Source organism: Mesoplodon densirostris, chromosome 13 (genome assembly GCF_025265405.1).
Source record: "Mesoplodon densirostris isolate mMesDen1 chromosome 13, mMesDen1 primary haplotype, whole genome shotgun sequence".
In the NCBI taxonomy this organism is placed as follows: Eukaryota; Metazoa; Chordata; class Mammalia; order Artiodactyla; family Ziphiidae; genus Mesoplodon; species Mesoplodon densirostris.
The window spans coordinates 7,603,178-7,619,108 of NC_082673.1; the positions used below are offsets into that span (position 1 = coordinate 7,603,178).

At 44.1% G+C, this 15,931-nt stretch overlaps 1 protein-coding gene and 1 pseudogene across 4 annotated transcripts in view; one reads left to right on the forward strand and one right to left on the reverse strand.

Annotated features, from left to right (window-relative positions):
- CA8 (carbonic anhydrase 8) overlaps positions 1-15,931 on the reverse strand; it is a 65,968-nt gene that overhangs the window by 17,493 nt on the left and 32,544 nt on the right. For 3 of the 4 annotated variants that reach the window (XM_060116214.1, XM_060116213.1, XM_060116216.1), the window contains exon 4: positions 2,372-2,467. The exons of the other annotated variant lie outside the window; for it this stretch is intronic. In XM_060116214.1, coding sequence (XP_059972197.1) covers positions 2,372-2,467 — 96 coding nt within the window. The remainder of the gene's footprint in view (positions 1-2,371; positions 2,468-15,931) is intronic. 4 annotated transcript variants of the gene reach the window in all.
- LOC132501096 (developmental pluripotency-associated protein 2-like) lies at positions 5,162-6,083 on the forward strand (annotated as a pseudogene).

Consider the following 15,931-nt stretch of genomic DNA (forward strand, 5'->3'; position numbering starts at 1 on the left):
GGGAACGGCGATGTTTGGTCCCAAGAGACTCGGCTTGCAATCTAGTGCACTATTACTGCATGTCAGGTGTTCTACACTGAGAAGCAGCAAGTGAAAACATCAAGTGATCATACTGAATTCCATTCACAAGTATGTATTGAGTACCGCCTCCAAAGATGAAACTAACATGTTCCCTCCCCTCCTACAGACGATTATTTGGTTATTTGTGTTCTTATTTTTATTTTATTCTTAGTTTTTTTTTAATAATGAGACATTGCCCTCTACTTCTACTGCCTCGTGCTGTCAAATCTGGATGCTCTGTTAACTTTCTCAGGTTACAAAAGATGGACTTTAACAGTTATTATTTTCAATATACTAAAGATTATCAAAATATATTTGTAGTATAATTTAAAACACTTTTCCATCAACATTTTGTGATTCCATTCTCCTTATACAATGCAGATATAAAACAGAAGGAATATAGGGCCCTGCCTGTGAAAAAGGCATGAAATAAATAGTGAGAAGAAGATTTATTTTTAAATGTAAGGATTTGTTTTATATTCCATGACATGTGTTATACTTTAAAAACATGGATTTCGGGCTTCCCTGGTGACACAGTGGTTGAGAGTCCGCCTGCCGATGCAGGGGACACGGGTTCGTGCCCCGGTCCGGCAGGATGCCACGTGCCGCGGAGCAGCTGGGCCCGTGAGCCATGGCTGCTGAGCCTGCACGTCCGGAGCCTGTGCTCCACAGCGGGAGAGGCCACAACAGTGAGAGGCCCACATGCCACAAAAAAAAAAAAAAAAAAAAAAGACAAAACATGGATTTCAAAAGGCTAAATAAAACTGGAAGGCTACTTTCAAACATCAATAAAGAAATATCTTAGAGGTATTTATAACAGGAAATTGTAGGAATTAATACTATTGAAATATATGCCACCCAAAAAAAAAGAGGTTTCAAAAGGCCCCTTCCTCAGCTCTCTTTGGAAAATTAAGTTATTAAGGACCACTAGGTTATCCAAAGACAGCCTGGGGGCCTCCCTGGTGGCGCAGTGGTTGAGAGTCCGCCTGCCGATGCAGGGGACACGGGTTCGTGCCCCGATCCCGGAGGATCCCACATGCCGCGGAGCGGCTGGGCCCGCGAGCCATGGCCGCGGGGCCTGTGTGTCCGGAGCCTGTGCTCCGCAACGGGAGAGGCCACAGCAGTGAGAGGCCCGCGTACAGCAAAAAAAAAAAAAAAAAAAAAAAACAAAGACAGCCTGGGACCACACAGAGTGGACAATGGTTTCTGGTCCTGACTGGTGACATCAAATATCTGTGTGACTATAAACAATGACTTGGCCTCTTTGGCCCTTGGTTTCTCTTCTATAAGAGGCGGAAGGGGGAAGCCTACAATTTCCAGGGTCTCCTTCACCTCTAAATCTTTTATTACATCAAGTAATTACATCAAGACAAAGTTTAAAAGATTCACCTTAGGAACTAAATTAAATTTTTACCTTTGAAAGCATATGGTCCGCTTCTGTACATTTCACTAAATTTATATAATATTCTTTGCCCACCAAAGAGCTCAAATCTAAACTTTACATTGACTATATCCACCAAGGTCTTTGCCGCTCTCATTTTATCAGTGTTTTCTACAAGGCACTTCAAATCATCTTAGAGTGAAAATTATTAATAACAAATAGCTAAAGGAATCTACTACATGATTATAGTATTGATTTCTCTTAAATTTTGCAGGAAGGCGAGGTCCAAAAATATTTTCTGAAATTCTTTTTCAATAATAAAATGAACTCTGCCTTCAGGACACATTTTCTAACTCCTTTCTCCAAAGACCCTGAATGCCACTCTGAAGAAACTTTCTAATAAGCCAATGAACCATTTTCTACCAGTGAATATGGCTGCTCATCCTTGACCCAGAGAGATCAAGTTTTCTATTTTTTTTAAGAAGATATTGGGGGTAGGAGTTTATTAATTAATTTGTTTATTTTTGCTGTGTTGGGTCTTCATTTCTGCATGAGGGCTTTCTTTAGTTGTGGCAAGTTCATCGCGGTGCGCAGGCCTCTCACTATCGCGGCCTCTCTTGCTGCGGAGCACAAGCCCCAGACGCGCAGGCTCAGTAGTTGTGGCTCACGGGCCTAATTGCTCCGCGGCATGTGGGATCTTCCCGGACCAGGGCTCGAACCTGTGTCCCCTGCATCGGCAGGCGAACTCAACCACTGCGTCACCAGGGAAGCCCCCAAGTTTTCCATTTTTAAAGTATCAGTGCTCTCTGTATAGGTGTTTAATGTCACCTCTAAGTAGTAAAAATGAGAGAGAACAAAAAACCTTTTGCAAAATGAATTAGAAATAAGCATCTCTGAACAATATAGCAATCATAGCAGGAGACCATTTACCTGAACAAACAAGGCAATGATGGCGATTCCATGGGGCTTCCCCACAGCCTCATCAATACTGCCAAACAAGGTGGAGTTCCAGTGTATCAGGTGGAGCTGGGTGAGCAACAACAGACAGGTAACCTTGTTACTAAGTGTACTTCCGCTCAGGAAAACAAAGACGTATCAACTGCTCCTTGACCGTATCTGTATGGTGTCATACACAACGCAAGTATCACAAATAGATGACTGGTTTAATACTGGTTCTCTGTGTGAATGCCTCCCTTCTCATTTCTGAACAGAAGCAGTGCTGAATGCCACTCAGGTTCTGCTTTTGTCCTAATCAGGAGCACATCTAAGAAGACTCGCAGATTTCACACTGATTTAGCTGCCTTTCCTTAGACGCCATCCCCTCTGGCTCTCAATAAAACAGCACTCCAGTCTGGGCACAAACACCAGAACTCATTCGAAGGATTACCACCTACATACTCAAGTACTGTGTCACCCAGTATTTCCATCAAGGATAATACAAAACCAGTCTCCAATTCTGTAAATTCTTTCCACTCTCTAAGAATATGTAGACAGATAGCATCCTATAAAAAGCGCTGCATCTTTTTAAAGCATGGTAAAATAATGGATGCTGATGTAGAACTCTAAACAAAAGCCATTTCCTGTCCTGGAGATAAAATTTTACCCGTGAAGGAATGACCAACAATACTCCAGAAGATTCTCTCGCTACTAGCCCCATAAAGCTCTGTAGTCTTCAGGTTTATCTAGAATGTGCACTTGCTCCTACAGTGCTGATAAAACACTTGCAAGAAGCCAGATTCAATTCCCTGGTTAAAAATCAAATGGCCGCTGAGGTTCTCAGTAGAACAGTAGCAAGGTAAACCTTCCGCCTAGAATACTAATTTTCATCACTTTAGCTTTTAATCAAGTTACCATTACTTGCTGCCTGAAAACACTGACCCATTTAAAAATTAGTTTTAATCCAAAAAGACATACTAAAATTCAATCACCATGTCATTTTAGCATCCATATTAAAATATTAAGGAAAATTATCATGAGGATTGCCATTAACTTTGAAGTTTCTCCTGCTGAATTTGTCCAACTAGAATTCAAGATTATAAAGCTGACCACTAGGGGGAAGTAATGAGGTCCTCTGCCTATAATAGAAACGGTCACCCAGGACAGGTCAGGCTATGAAAAGCCCACATGAACTTGGATTGTCCAGTAAATGTAACTGTCAAGGCACTGCCTTTAAGAAAGCGATGTTCTATAACCTTTCAGTTAGCAATGAAAGACAGACCAATTTAATCTTTCCTTTTCTGGCTGCAACAATAGCTTTGGAGCCCCAGTGGTACAGATAAGTGTACAGTGGTACAGATAAGAACTGATTGCCTTAATTAAATCAACAAAAAAAGCCCAAGGTTGACATCTATTTTTATTCCACAAATTGCAAAGTTCAAATCAACATTTTTCTTCCTTCTCATAGTGACAGTATGGAGCTTTTTTTTTTTCTGAAACAAAACAAACCAAAAAAAGTATGTTTTGGGGGGGTTTTTTTGGGTTTTTTTTTTTGCCACTCCTCCATAATTCAGCAACATCATCACTCACACCTGTTCCTCAAAAACTACTTCACATGTTTTTGTGTTTAAAAAATTGAGGGTCTCCACTCCTTAAGTGTGTGCTGTACATGACAATCTCATTTTAAAGAGTACAGTATGGGGGAATTCCCTGGCAGTCCAGTGGTTAGGACTCGGTGCTTTCACTGCTGGGGCCCGGGTTCAATCCCTGGTCGGGGAACTAAGATCCACAAGCCTCGCAGCACACCACCGCACCCCCCCCCAAAAAAAAGAGCACAGTATGGAATACCTGATGGTGGAGAAATATGGCCAACACCACCTGGGCCAGGTGACCAAGGCCAACATCAGCAGTCATCAGACATGTTGATATAGGCACCCTGGACATGATGTGATGAAAATGACATTTTTCCTCCCAATAACCCATAACCCCAGTCTAACCCAGAGGGAAACATCAGACAAATCTCAAGAGAGGGACATTCTACAAAATACCTGACCAGTATTTCTCAAAACTGTCAAGGTCGTCAAAGAACAAAGAAAGCCTGAGACAAGGTCACAGCCAAAAGGAGTCTAGGGAAACATGAGAACTAAATGTAAAGTGGTGTCCTAGGTGAGATCTTGGAACAGAAAAAGGACATTAGATGAAAATGAAGGAAACTGAGTAAAATACTTAGCTTATTGAGATTGGTCCACTAATTATAACCAATGTACCATACTAATGTAAGATGTTAATAACAGGGGAAACGGGGTGTAGGTCAGGTGGGAATTTTCTGTACTATATTCATAATTTTCCTGTAAATCTAAAACTGTTCTTAAAATATACAGCCTATTTTTTAAAAAAAGAAAGAAAGAAAAGAAAAATTAAGGGACATCCTGGCACTTCCACTAACTCAAGCTAAAAAGGATAACAGAAGATCGCTATGACCCTTGTGTGACCAGTACAATAACACAGAACAAAAATAGCAAGAGAATCTCTACCACCGTTGTCTTCTCTACCATCTGGGTCTTATAGTCAGTTGATACTCCATTAAGGAGCAAAAGAGATTCTTCCCTCACAGTCCACAAGGAACCCAAACTTCAGAAACAAAGCTCCAGCCTGGTATTTACTGAGAAACGCCCCACTCTTGGAGGTGCTTTCTCTCATTAAGACCAAACAAGAGGTTAAGAGGATTAAATTGCAGATGTCCTTAACATGGCTGGCTCTGCCTTTCTCTGAGAGTTTCTTGGAATGGCACACCCGAATTATGAGAAGAATTTCTTTGAAGAGGCCTTACGTGAAGAAAATATGGTTCTTACATTGCTTCCAGTTAATGAGAAAATTGTTGAAGACCATCAAACCGAACCAAGTGTTTCTTCAACTTCAGAAGTCAAAGTGGAGTCACTGAGTCCAGATGATCAAGTTCATCCTCCTCAGACAGATGCACAGGTCAAAGCTTGCCCAAAATCTAGTCGTAGTAAACCAATTTATCCCTTGCCAACCATACTGCCTCCAATTAACAACGTGAGTCGGGACACTTTGCGGAAATGGTGCCAACAACTTAATTTGAGTACCAATGGTCAGAAAATAGAGGTTTATCTGAGACTCCAGAAACATGCTTATCCTGAAAAAGATCAGTATATTCCTGAATCATCACGGGAGGCCAGATTGCAGTCATGTCCAGGGAAACACAAGATGGTGACCAAGAGAGCAAGTGTTCAGAAAAGGAAGATGAGTGAGAATGAGGAAAGGACTAACATGGTTGAAGTTGATAACTTCAGCTCAGGCAGCCATGTTGGCAGCATGGTCAAGAATTGCTGCAAGAACTGTTCAACCACGTTGCCTGCCTACCTCTGTTGAGTCCTTTCTGCCGCAAGCTTCCGCTGTCCGGTGGTGTGTGGTCCATGGCAGACCACTCTTGGCAGACACAGAAGGTTGGGTTCGCCTGCAGTTCCATGCAGGTCAGATCTGGGTGCCTAACACTCCCAGGAGGATGATCTCTCTCTTCATGTTACCTGACTGCACTTTCCCATCCCCAGACCTAGAAGATAATATGTTATGTCCTGAATGTGCTAAGAGGAATAAGAAAATTATGAAAAGATTAATTGCAATGGGGAAGAGGAAGAAACCTGGTTTGGACATACCAACATCATTGTTTTTAGATGGGCCATGACTTAATACAAAATAAATGGTTAGCAGAGGGGAAGGGGTGGGGTGTGGGTGAAATGTGTGAAGGGGGATAAATGTATGGTAATGATGGTAACTAGACTTATATCAGTTTTGTAGTGTACACAAATATCAAATTACTATGTTGTACACCTGTAACATAACATTATACAAATTTTACCTCAATATAAAAAAATGTTTGTTAGAATACACCAGTGGAAAAAAAAAAAAAAAGACCAAACAAATCATCATCAGAAATCCCCTTTCCGGGCCTCCCTGGTGGCGCAAGTGGTTGAGAGTCCGCCTGCCGATGCAGGGGATACGGGTTCGTGCCCCGGTCTGGGAGGATCCCATATGCCGCGGAGCGGCTGGGCCCGTGAGCCATGGCCGCTGAGCCTGCGCGTCCGGAGCCTGCGCGTCCGGAGCCTGTGCTCCGCGACGGGGGAGGCCACAACAGTGAGAGGCCCGCATACCGCAAAAGGAAAAAAAAAAAAAAAGAAATCCCCTTTCCAAGCCACTAGAGGATGGTTAATTCAAGGACCAGGCAACTTTCCAACACATTCTGGAAACCAGCTGTAACCGGTAGTAGTCACATAGGTGAGCGGTCCACACCCATCGCACAGTCTACATTTTTGCTGCCTCTCGGCTTCAGCTCACTCTGTGCTCCCTGAGCCCTACCTCAGTCCACCCCTATTAGCTGGCTGCCATAACAAAGTGCCACAGACTAGGTGGCTTAAACCACAGAAGTGTATTTTCTGAAAGTTCTGGAGGCGTGAAGTCCGAGATCAAGGTGTGGGCGGGGTTGGTTTCTCCCGAAGCCTCTCTCCTTGGCTTGTGGATGCCCACCGTCTCCCTTGACCTCACATGGTCTTTCCTCTGTGCACGTCTGTGTCCAAATTTCCTCTTCTTATAAGGACACCAGTCATACTGGACAAGGGCCCCTCCCCAGTGACCTCATTTTCACCTAATAACCTCTGTAAAGATCCTGTCCCCAAACACAGTCACATTCTGCTGTATTAAGAGCTAAGACTTCAACATATGAATTGGTTGGTGGGGGGGAGGGGCAGCCCCTAACACCGTCTATCTCCCCCTTTCCTTTCTCCCCAGCTTAAAGAAATTTTTTCAGGTCTGAGAAGCCTGAATTATTCACATCACCTCCCCATCTCCCTCAGCCCCATCTTTATTCCTATCATCTTATATTTTGCCTTATATTAGTGTTGGTTCTGTTTCATAGAGCAAAGCCATTAGAGACAGGAAAATCATCCGTGCCTGTGAAGAACTGAGTACTTTGGGGGTAACTAGAGGGCACCTAAGACCAGCAGTGACAGGAGAGGTGGGGCTGGAAAGTTAGAGGGGTTTGGATGGCACAGAGGTTTAAATTTTATCATAACTGTGCTTTGGGAAACATTAAGCAATATATTATTGCAGTGAATATTATTATTACTTATGCTGCTTAGAATCAATCGAAATCCCCCTTCAAAGGTTCTTCTGACAGAACGGGGATGGATGGAAGTATTTGGCGTGGGAGGTGGGAAGGTAAGCTAGGTGGCTACCACGAAAGTTCCAACAGAAGATTATGATACAGGCGTGTGATGATTAACTTTGTGTGTCAACATGGCTAGGCTATGGTGCCCAGTTGTTTGGTCAAACATCAGTCTAGATGTTGCTTTGAAGGTATTTTTTAGCTGTGATAACATTTAAATCAGTCGACTGAGCAAAGCAGATTACCCTCCATTATGTGGGTGGGCCTCATCCGATCAGTTGAAGGAGAAGGAATTCTACCTCTGGAGTGAAAAAAATCCTACCTGCATTTCCAGCCTCTGGCCTGCCCTGCATACTTCAGATTTGCCAGTTCCTTAAAATAAATCTTAACTCTCCTCTCTCTGTCTCAGAATATACATATAATGTTTCTCCTGAGAACTCTAATACAGGTTGTACAAACAAACAAAAACTGTGTGATGAGAAAAAAAGTGTGGAGATGAATGGAGGCTTAAATCTGAACAAGATTAGAAGCAACAGGAATAAAGACAAAGGGCTCTAACAATTAATGTGACAGTGTTTGCAATTTGTTCTACTAAGACTAAACATGGCTCCTCTGGCAAAGGGTCGGGGACAAAATGATCTACTGACGCTCAAAAAGAACATATTAGAACGTCTGCTTACATTTATTTTTATCCAATGTCTTTTCATTTCAATTTTCCTATGCTACACAAAATAGATTATATATTATATATATAATATACATATCAGTACATCTATAATACATATTAGTGCATGAACTAATTTAGTAATAAATATGCACATACTGAGGACATGTGCTCTGAAATTTGTCTGGGAACAAATGGATCTGAACGGAAAGGCATTTGATACTAAGGATATGGTTTAGATAATGATGACGCAGCCCATGGAGTCCAAGGGAAGCTTAGCAGAGGTCCAAGCAGACAGTTATCTGCTGAGGGCACCTGGAAGACTCATTTCCAAGTCTAACAGTGCAGACACGCTCCGGGGCGGGGCAGGTCTACGGCAGAGGGCAGAACAGCACGGGGCAACCCTGCACTTGTGCGACTCTAGTGCTAACTTCTTAGAGGCAACAGCTCTCATAAAAGACTTCTGAGCTGGGAGTCACCAGCCTTAGATGCTTGTTTCAGCTCCTAGCTCTGTGAACTTCACAAGCCACCACCTCTTGGAGCATGTCACCCTATGCCATAAGGGGAGCTACGCCTTAGAGCTCGGCTTCTTCACACTTCCTCTGTCCTCCCGCTGGGCTCTCTTCACCCCCATATTCCTATCACATGTCGCCCTCCTTCGCTTTAGTTATACATAACCCACAAAGGCAGAGAAGCGGGGTGATGCCGTGGAGGACGGCAAGCAGCTTTCCAGCTTGCAGTGCAGCCCAAGGTCATCAACACTGCTCGTTTCTAAGGAGGACAAGGGTTGGAGGGTGTGCTGACTCCGTCCGCTGCCTCGACTCAGAGGGGCCCCCCCGCTCAGCCAGCTCACTCCTCCGACGACACAGCCAGGACTTGGCCTCACGAAGGTCTCTGGAGCCTAGACCTTCTTTGCCTGTAAACACACGGGACAGCAGGTGGCAGAGGGGTTGCCTCTTGCAGTTTGAACCCAAACTCCTGCCAAGCTTGCCAACAACAGCAGCCGAACAACAGATGATTCTTCCTCAACGGAAATGAGGGGCAGTTCCCCAACCCCCTCAGGGACTCTTCCTCGAGAAGCAAAATGTTCTGTCTTTCTCCCAAACTGGGATATCAGAGCAGGAAGCCCACAGGTAAAGCTGAGTCTTTCCTCACCTCTTACCGTTCCTCCTCCGCCCCGCCCACCAAGGCCTCCGTGCATGTGGCCTTGTGTGTCAACAATGTACGTTACTACAAAGCCATAAAAGAGCGAAGACCCATTATTACTCTGTCAGCCATCATGACCCTCATTCCTTTCTATTAAAAAAAATCTGACCCTAGGATAACAACGGTAAAGCACCCTTTTACAGTTTTAGAGAAAATCTTTGCTCTTTGGCTGAAGGGCTCACAAATTCCAATTTCCGGCCATTGATTATGCCGCTCCGCCATTAGTACCTGCGAAACGTTCATCTTAATGTACTTAACTCACAGCGATAGATAAATGTGTCCAAAGTTATGAAACTGTGACAAGCCGTAGCCTTATAATCATTTATTTGTCACCGAGAAAAAATAAGTTTGAACGGTTCATGGCAGCCTAACAGAAAGCTATCGTCAAGATAAATGAGGTTTATTATTAACATAAATAACACAACAGCATTAGAGTACAAAAGAATGAATCATGAGGAATGGGAAAAGCAATAAAAACTGAAAAGGTAATTATGACTCACACGTTTCTCTCCCCAGCCCTGTACTCACACAGGTTCTGTGTCTTCTATCTTCAAATGCTTAATGGACATTTCCTTTCAAGTGGCTTCGAGCCACTTCAAGCTGAGTATTTCCAGAACTGACAACTGTTCCCTTCAAAGGCACCATCTCACTGTTTTCTTCCTGGAGCCCCCAACCCCCCGGAGACCCCCACCCCTTTATCTCCAACTCACCAAGGCTTTGCTGACCCCTAATCATTTGCATTTCAAAGCTCAACCAATCTCCCTCTAACACTGCTCTCACCGTATTTCTCTGTTCAAAATCTCTAACTTCCTTTATTGCCTGCCCCTACAGGGCTTAAATTTCTCCAACCCCATCCTTCCCCATCCTAACTATCCCCAAATACTCAAATCAGGTGGGACCCCTGACTCCTCACAACACCCTCCCCGTTCCGTTTCTGTTCCACTCACTTGGAATGCTGTTCCCCCCGTCTTGCCACTTACCCAAATTCTACCCACCCTCCGAGGCCTCAACAGGCATCTGATAGACAGATAGATTGGAGCTGGAGATAGAGATAACATGAACCGACAGATACGAAGGGAAAGGGATAACGGGTCTCCATCCTAAATCACTAACCAAAAGTAGGATGAGTCCAGTTTTAGGTGTTGAAAGTTACATCAATACAGGCAAACTGGGTCCCATCAGTCAGAGGTGCAGAACCAGAACTGCCTGGAGAAGCAGGGGCTCGAGGTGCAGACTGCAGACATCCCTAGACACCCAGAGAGACGGCCTTACAAGGTCAGCTCACCCAGGGATCAAGTCACAGAAGAGACCAACGGAAGGGTAAGAACTGAGCTTTGGGTAAGGGTGAGATGAGGGAAAGGGGACTATCAAATACGCAGGAGGAAACCCAGAAAATTCCAAAGTCCTGTTCGGACCAACGAGAAAAGACTTTCTGGAAGAAAGTGTGGTTCGCAGGGTCAAGGCTCTACCACAACAAAGCGACAATAGCTACAAAAAAAAAAAAAAAAGAAAGAAAAGAAAGAAAACGAGGACAGAAAGAGACTTTGGATTGATGTCTTTAAGTTTATGGAGAAGGCGGCTGCAATACAATGAAAGGATCAGAGGCAGAGTGTAAAGACCTCAGGATGAACACGTGAGGCAGGAACAGCTCAGCCTAGAGGTGGGCAGTGAGGATCAGAAAACACATCGGAAGGCAGCTGTAGGGAGGGCTAAGGGATTTGCCTGAGTTTAAGAAACATTCACCTTTCACTTGCAGTATTCTTTTTTTTTAATTGAAGTATAGTTGATTTACAATGTTAATTTCTACTGTACAGCAAAACTGATTCAGTTATACACATATATATACATTCTTTTTCATATTCTTTTCCATTATGGCTTATCACAGGATATTGACTACAGTTCCCTGTGCTCTACAGTAGGACCGTGTTGTTTATCCATCCTGTATACAATAGTTTGCGTCCGCTCATCCCAAACTCCCACTGGATCCCTCTCCCCCTCCCCTTTGGCAACCACAAGTCTGTTCTCTCTGTGAGTCTGTTTCTGTTTCGTGAATAAGTTCACTTGTGTCATCTTTTAGATTCCACATGTGTCACCTTTACCTTGTAACATTCTTTTAATCTACCCTTTTAATGGGCAAAAGTAAAACCTGAAAGAATCACAGGCTGCTATAAACGTTGAAAAATCAGAAGTATTCGATGCACCTATGACAACAGATGTAACTGAATCTGAAAACCATTTTTCTGAAAACTACAGTCATCAAGACCCTTCCTCTGAGCTAGGGCACAATTCAACACAGAGTCACAGAAGAAAAGGAGTCGCCAAGAGCACGTCCTGGTTTTTGTGCCGACTTGACTTAACTGCTTTCCTCGGTCCCAAAGAGTCAACCGTGAGAGTTGTAGCAGATCTCCCACTAGATTTTGAGTTTCCGGAGCCGAGTTTCTCACCCGTGCCCTATCACACCCAAAATATCCATTCTCAGCGCACTGGGAAAGAGCTACAGAATTAGAAAAGGAAAAAGAAAGGTTCATGTCTCCACTACACTTATGATACTGAGGGTTGAAAGAAGATGTTAAGTATTGGCATTTTTAAAAAGACAAGAAGACTGGAAGTGAAATGTCTGAGTAACAAAATGGGAGCTTTGAAAAACTGAAAAACAGCAGAGAAAGCACCCCTCTCTCCATATCCACTCCTAATTGTACGGAGCAGCCATCCATCTGCAGATAAATTGAGATTTAGTGTATATTATTTTCAGGTGCTGTGGCATTTAAGATGTCATCGTCAATATATTATGCCGCTATTATTCAGAAAAGGACATTCAAGGTGTAGACATAGAATAGTGACAAAGCGCTGTAAAGCAAGGAATGGAAAATAAATTATTTGAAACTCTACCTCTAACTGTCGCCTACTTGTTACATTTGCCTAAACTTAATTATGTACTTTCTGGTATCGGAAAAAGAGAAATAGGAGGCTGTGTTGGAACATTTCAGGGCAACTTCATCTATTAACATATTAATATCAAAAGCTACTTATATGTTCTTAAGGTTCAGAATCCTCAATTTGAAAAGGCACTAGTAAATCAACTATACTTCAATTTTTTTTATTTTAAAAAAAGAAAAGGTACTAGTTTCATGTAATTTATGAAAACACTTTTTCCAAAGCAGAATGATTTCCTCTTTGAATGCTAATTTCCTTTTGTTTACTTCGATTTTGCTGCCTTCTTAGGAGCAGGGCATCACAGTGTGGTTAGGGTTCTTTTCCCAAAAAACAAAGCTGCCTTTAGGAAATTCACTATGGAAGGTTGGAAGAGGCTCATTGGAGCGAATCGAAGAAAAAATACATCATTTTGAAATATTTTATATTTAATGTAAGATCAGAAGCAGTTAAAACTGATTCATTGACATTGGTTTCTTGGTTTGCCAAGAAATATCCTCTGTCTTATTTGTGGGTTATGGCTGCAATTAAGTCACTATAACTTAAATCCTCTATATTTCATGTATCATTCTATAAAATAAAGAAGGTAAAGAGACTGTCAAAGGGTCTTGGTGTTATAGAGTGTAAGTCATCTAGAGACTGCATTTGTTATTCGATCCCCCTCTGCCCCCCAAATGAGAACCACATTTGACAACAGAGCTCTAAAATAATCAAGGCATTCATCAAAACATTTACTGAGCACCGATAACATCTAGGGTTTTAGTGTGCACTGCTTTCAACACTGGAAATACAAAGACCTCCAATAGTTTTATAAAAGAATCCAGGGCATGCATAAATAAAAACATGAAATTGATAATTCAACAGAAGAAAAAGATGAGCACAAAGGGTCTGCGTGCCCTGTAAATGACAGAGGATGCTGAGTATGTGTATTTATTTAACGAGCACTGGTACTACCTGCTCTGCCAGGCGCTGTGCCTAAAAAACATCACCTCGCTCAGCCCTCACTATCATCTTTACGATGGTAGATGCCATGACTGCTGCCAACCCTGCATCTTTTTTTTAATATATAAATTTATTTTATTTTTATTTATTTTTGGCTGCATTGGGTCTTTGTTGCTGCGTGCAGGCTTTCTCTAGTTGTGGCGAGCAGGGGCTACTCTTCGTTGTGGTGCACAGGCTTCTCATTGCGGTGGCTTCTCTTGTTGCGGAGCACGGGCTCTAGACACACAGGCTTCAGTAGTTGTGGCACGCGGGCTCAGTCGTTGTGGCTCGCGGGTTTAGTTGCTCCGCAGCATGTGGGATCTTCCCAGACCAGGGCTCGAACCTGTGTCCCCTGCACTGGCTGGTGGATGCTTAACCACTGCGCCACCAGGGAAACCCCAGTCCCACATCTTAATGAGAAGGGAACGGAGGCACAGAGGGGGAAGTAGCCAGCCCAGGGTTGCACAGCTGACAAGGGATAGAGCCAGACCTGGTCCCAGGTGGCTTGGCTCCATCACCTCTAGGCTGCTTCTCTCCTCCAAAGAGGGAGGGTAGAAGACTGATCAGGTTAGAACCCTCAGAGTGATTGTTCACAGAACACGTGGAGGAACGACAAACAACGTCCTCTGTAGAGACAAGAAAAACCAGGGAAGAGGAACGGAGAATGTACGACCCAAGAAACAGCTAGGATCCAGCCAGGCTGTGCCCAAGGCCAAGAGCACACGCAGTGTGAATGAATGCTCTTTTCTCACTACAAGCTCCTGGGAAAATTATCTGAGCCCCCGGGGTCTCAGCTGTAAAAGAGAGATCAGAACACCTAATGTGTAAAAAGTTCCTGGTAAATAGCAAGTAAGCGCTGGCTAGAGCCAATTACGGTCAAGAGAAGCAGGAGGTGCCATGGGAAGGTGGGCAGGGTTGTATTTAAACAGCTCGATCTTTGAAAACGAAGGTGTGCTCATCTACCTTCTGTCTGGTTATTTTCTCATTATGCCGCCTGAACTCGCTGTTTATTTTCTTTCTTTTTTTTTTAACATCTTTATTGGAGTATAATTGCTTTACAATGGTGTGTTCATTGCTGCTGTATAACAAAGTGAATCAGCTATACATATACATATATCCCCATATCCCCTCCCCCTTGCGTCTCCCTCCCACCCTCCCTATCCTACCCCTCTAGGTTTATTTTCTTAAGGTTTAACGATAATTAATAATGTTTCCGTTATAGAAAGCCAGATCACGAAAGTCAGTCAGCCGTTCAAAGGCCTCCAGGAAGTAGGCTGATAAATGGGGGAAATGTGGGATGGGGCAGGAGGGAGGGGCTGTGAAACAGGGGAATCGGTGCCCTGCCTGCGGTGCTTAAACTCCCAAATTTAAAAAGCACAGTGCCGGGCTTCCCTGGTGGCGCAGTGGTTGAGAGTCCGCCTGCCGATGCAGGGGACGCGGGTTCGTGCCCCAGTCCGGGAGGATCCCACATGCCAGGGAGCGGCTGGGCCCGTGAGCCATGGCCGCTGAGCCTGCGCGTCCGGAGCCTGTGCCCTGCAACAGGAGAGGCCACAACACTGAGAGGCCCGCGTACCGCAAAAAAATAAATAAATAAAAGCACAGTGCCAACGGGGTCCAGCCGTAAATCCAGCCCCAAAGGCCGGTTTGCAGCCCCTCGGGAACATCGTTAATATCCCAACAGCAAGGTCTCCTGCCTGGAAGTGAAAATAAAACCATCGGAAAGGGAACTGTCTCTGCTTCCTGCCAGGACATCCTGCCATCCTCCCCTCCTTCCTCCCAAGGCAACGCTTGAGTCAACACCTGCCTCTGCTCTGTTCTTCCCTGCCCCCGCCAGGGGCCTTGCTCCATCAGGTCTGCGGCCAGACGCCTCCCTCTCTAATTAGCTCCTTGTCATCATCATTTAAATATGTGCAGATTTTTCTCATCTTTAAAAAACAAACACTTCCCTGACCTCAAACCCTTCCTACTACTTTCTCTTCACAGCAGACTTTTTCAAACACTTCCCTATGATCCCCATGGACCCTTCCTCCCTGCCCATTTCCTCCACGATCCACTGAAATCCATCTCTCATCCTATCACTGTAGTGAAACTGCTCTCGCCAAGTTCACCAGAACCTTCTTCAAACTCACATCTCTGGCTTGGGCTGACTTGACGGCTCTACAGCATCTGAGACCTGCCTGTTCTCGAACCGCCCCTCCCCGTGCATGCCTTGCACCACACTCTGTGGGTTTCCACCTCCTCGATACCAGTTTCATCTCAGGCTTCTCTACTGGTTTCCTTCCCCTGACACCCCCCGAGGGGTGGTGCCATTGGGGCTCCATCCTCTCACCTCTTCTCTTCTCATTAATCATATTCTTGCTGGGTGACCCCATGTCTTCAGTTGTCACCTAGATGCCCATGATTCCAAAGTCAACATCTTTAACCAAATCTCTGTCCCGTGTCTAGATCCCTCTACTAAACTGCCTTCTGAAATATTTTATAGTTAGCATTTCAAAATTGAAGTCCCTCCACCATCCCCCAGACCTCTGTCTCCCTCTTTGTCCCCAGCTGTTAATGGACCCAAGCCAAAAACCTCTTCTGTTCTCTTCTT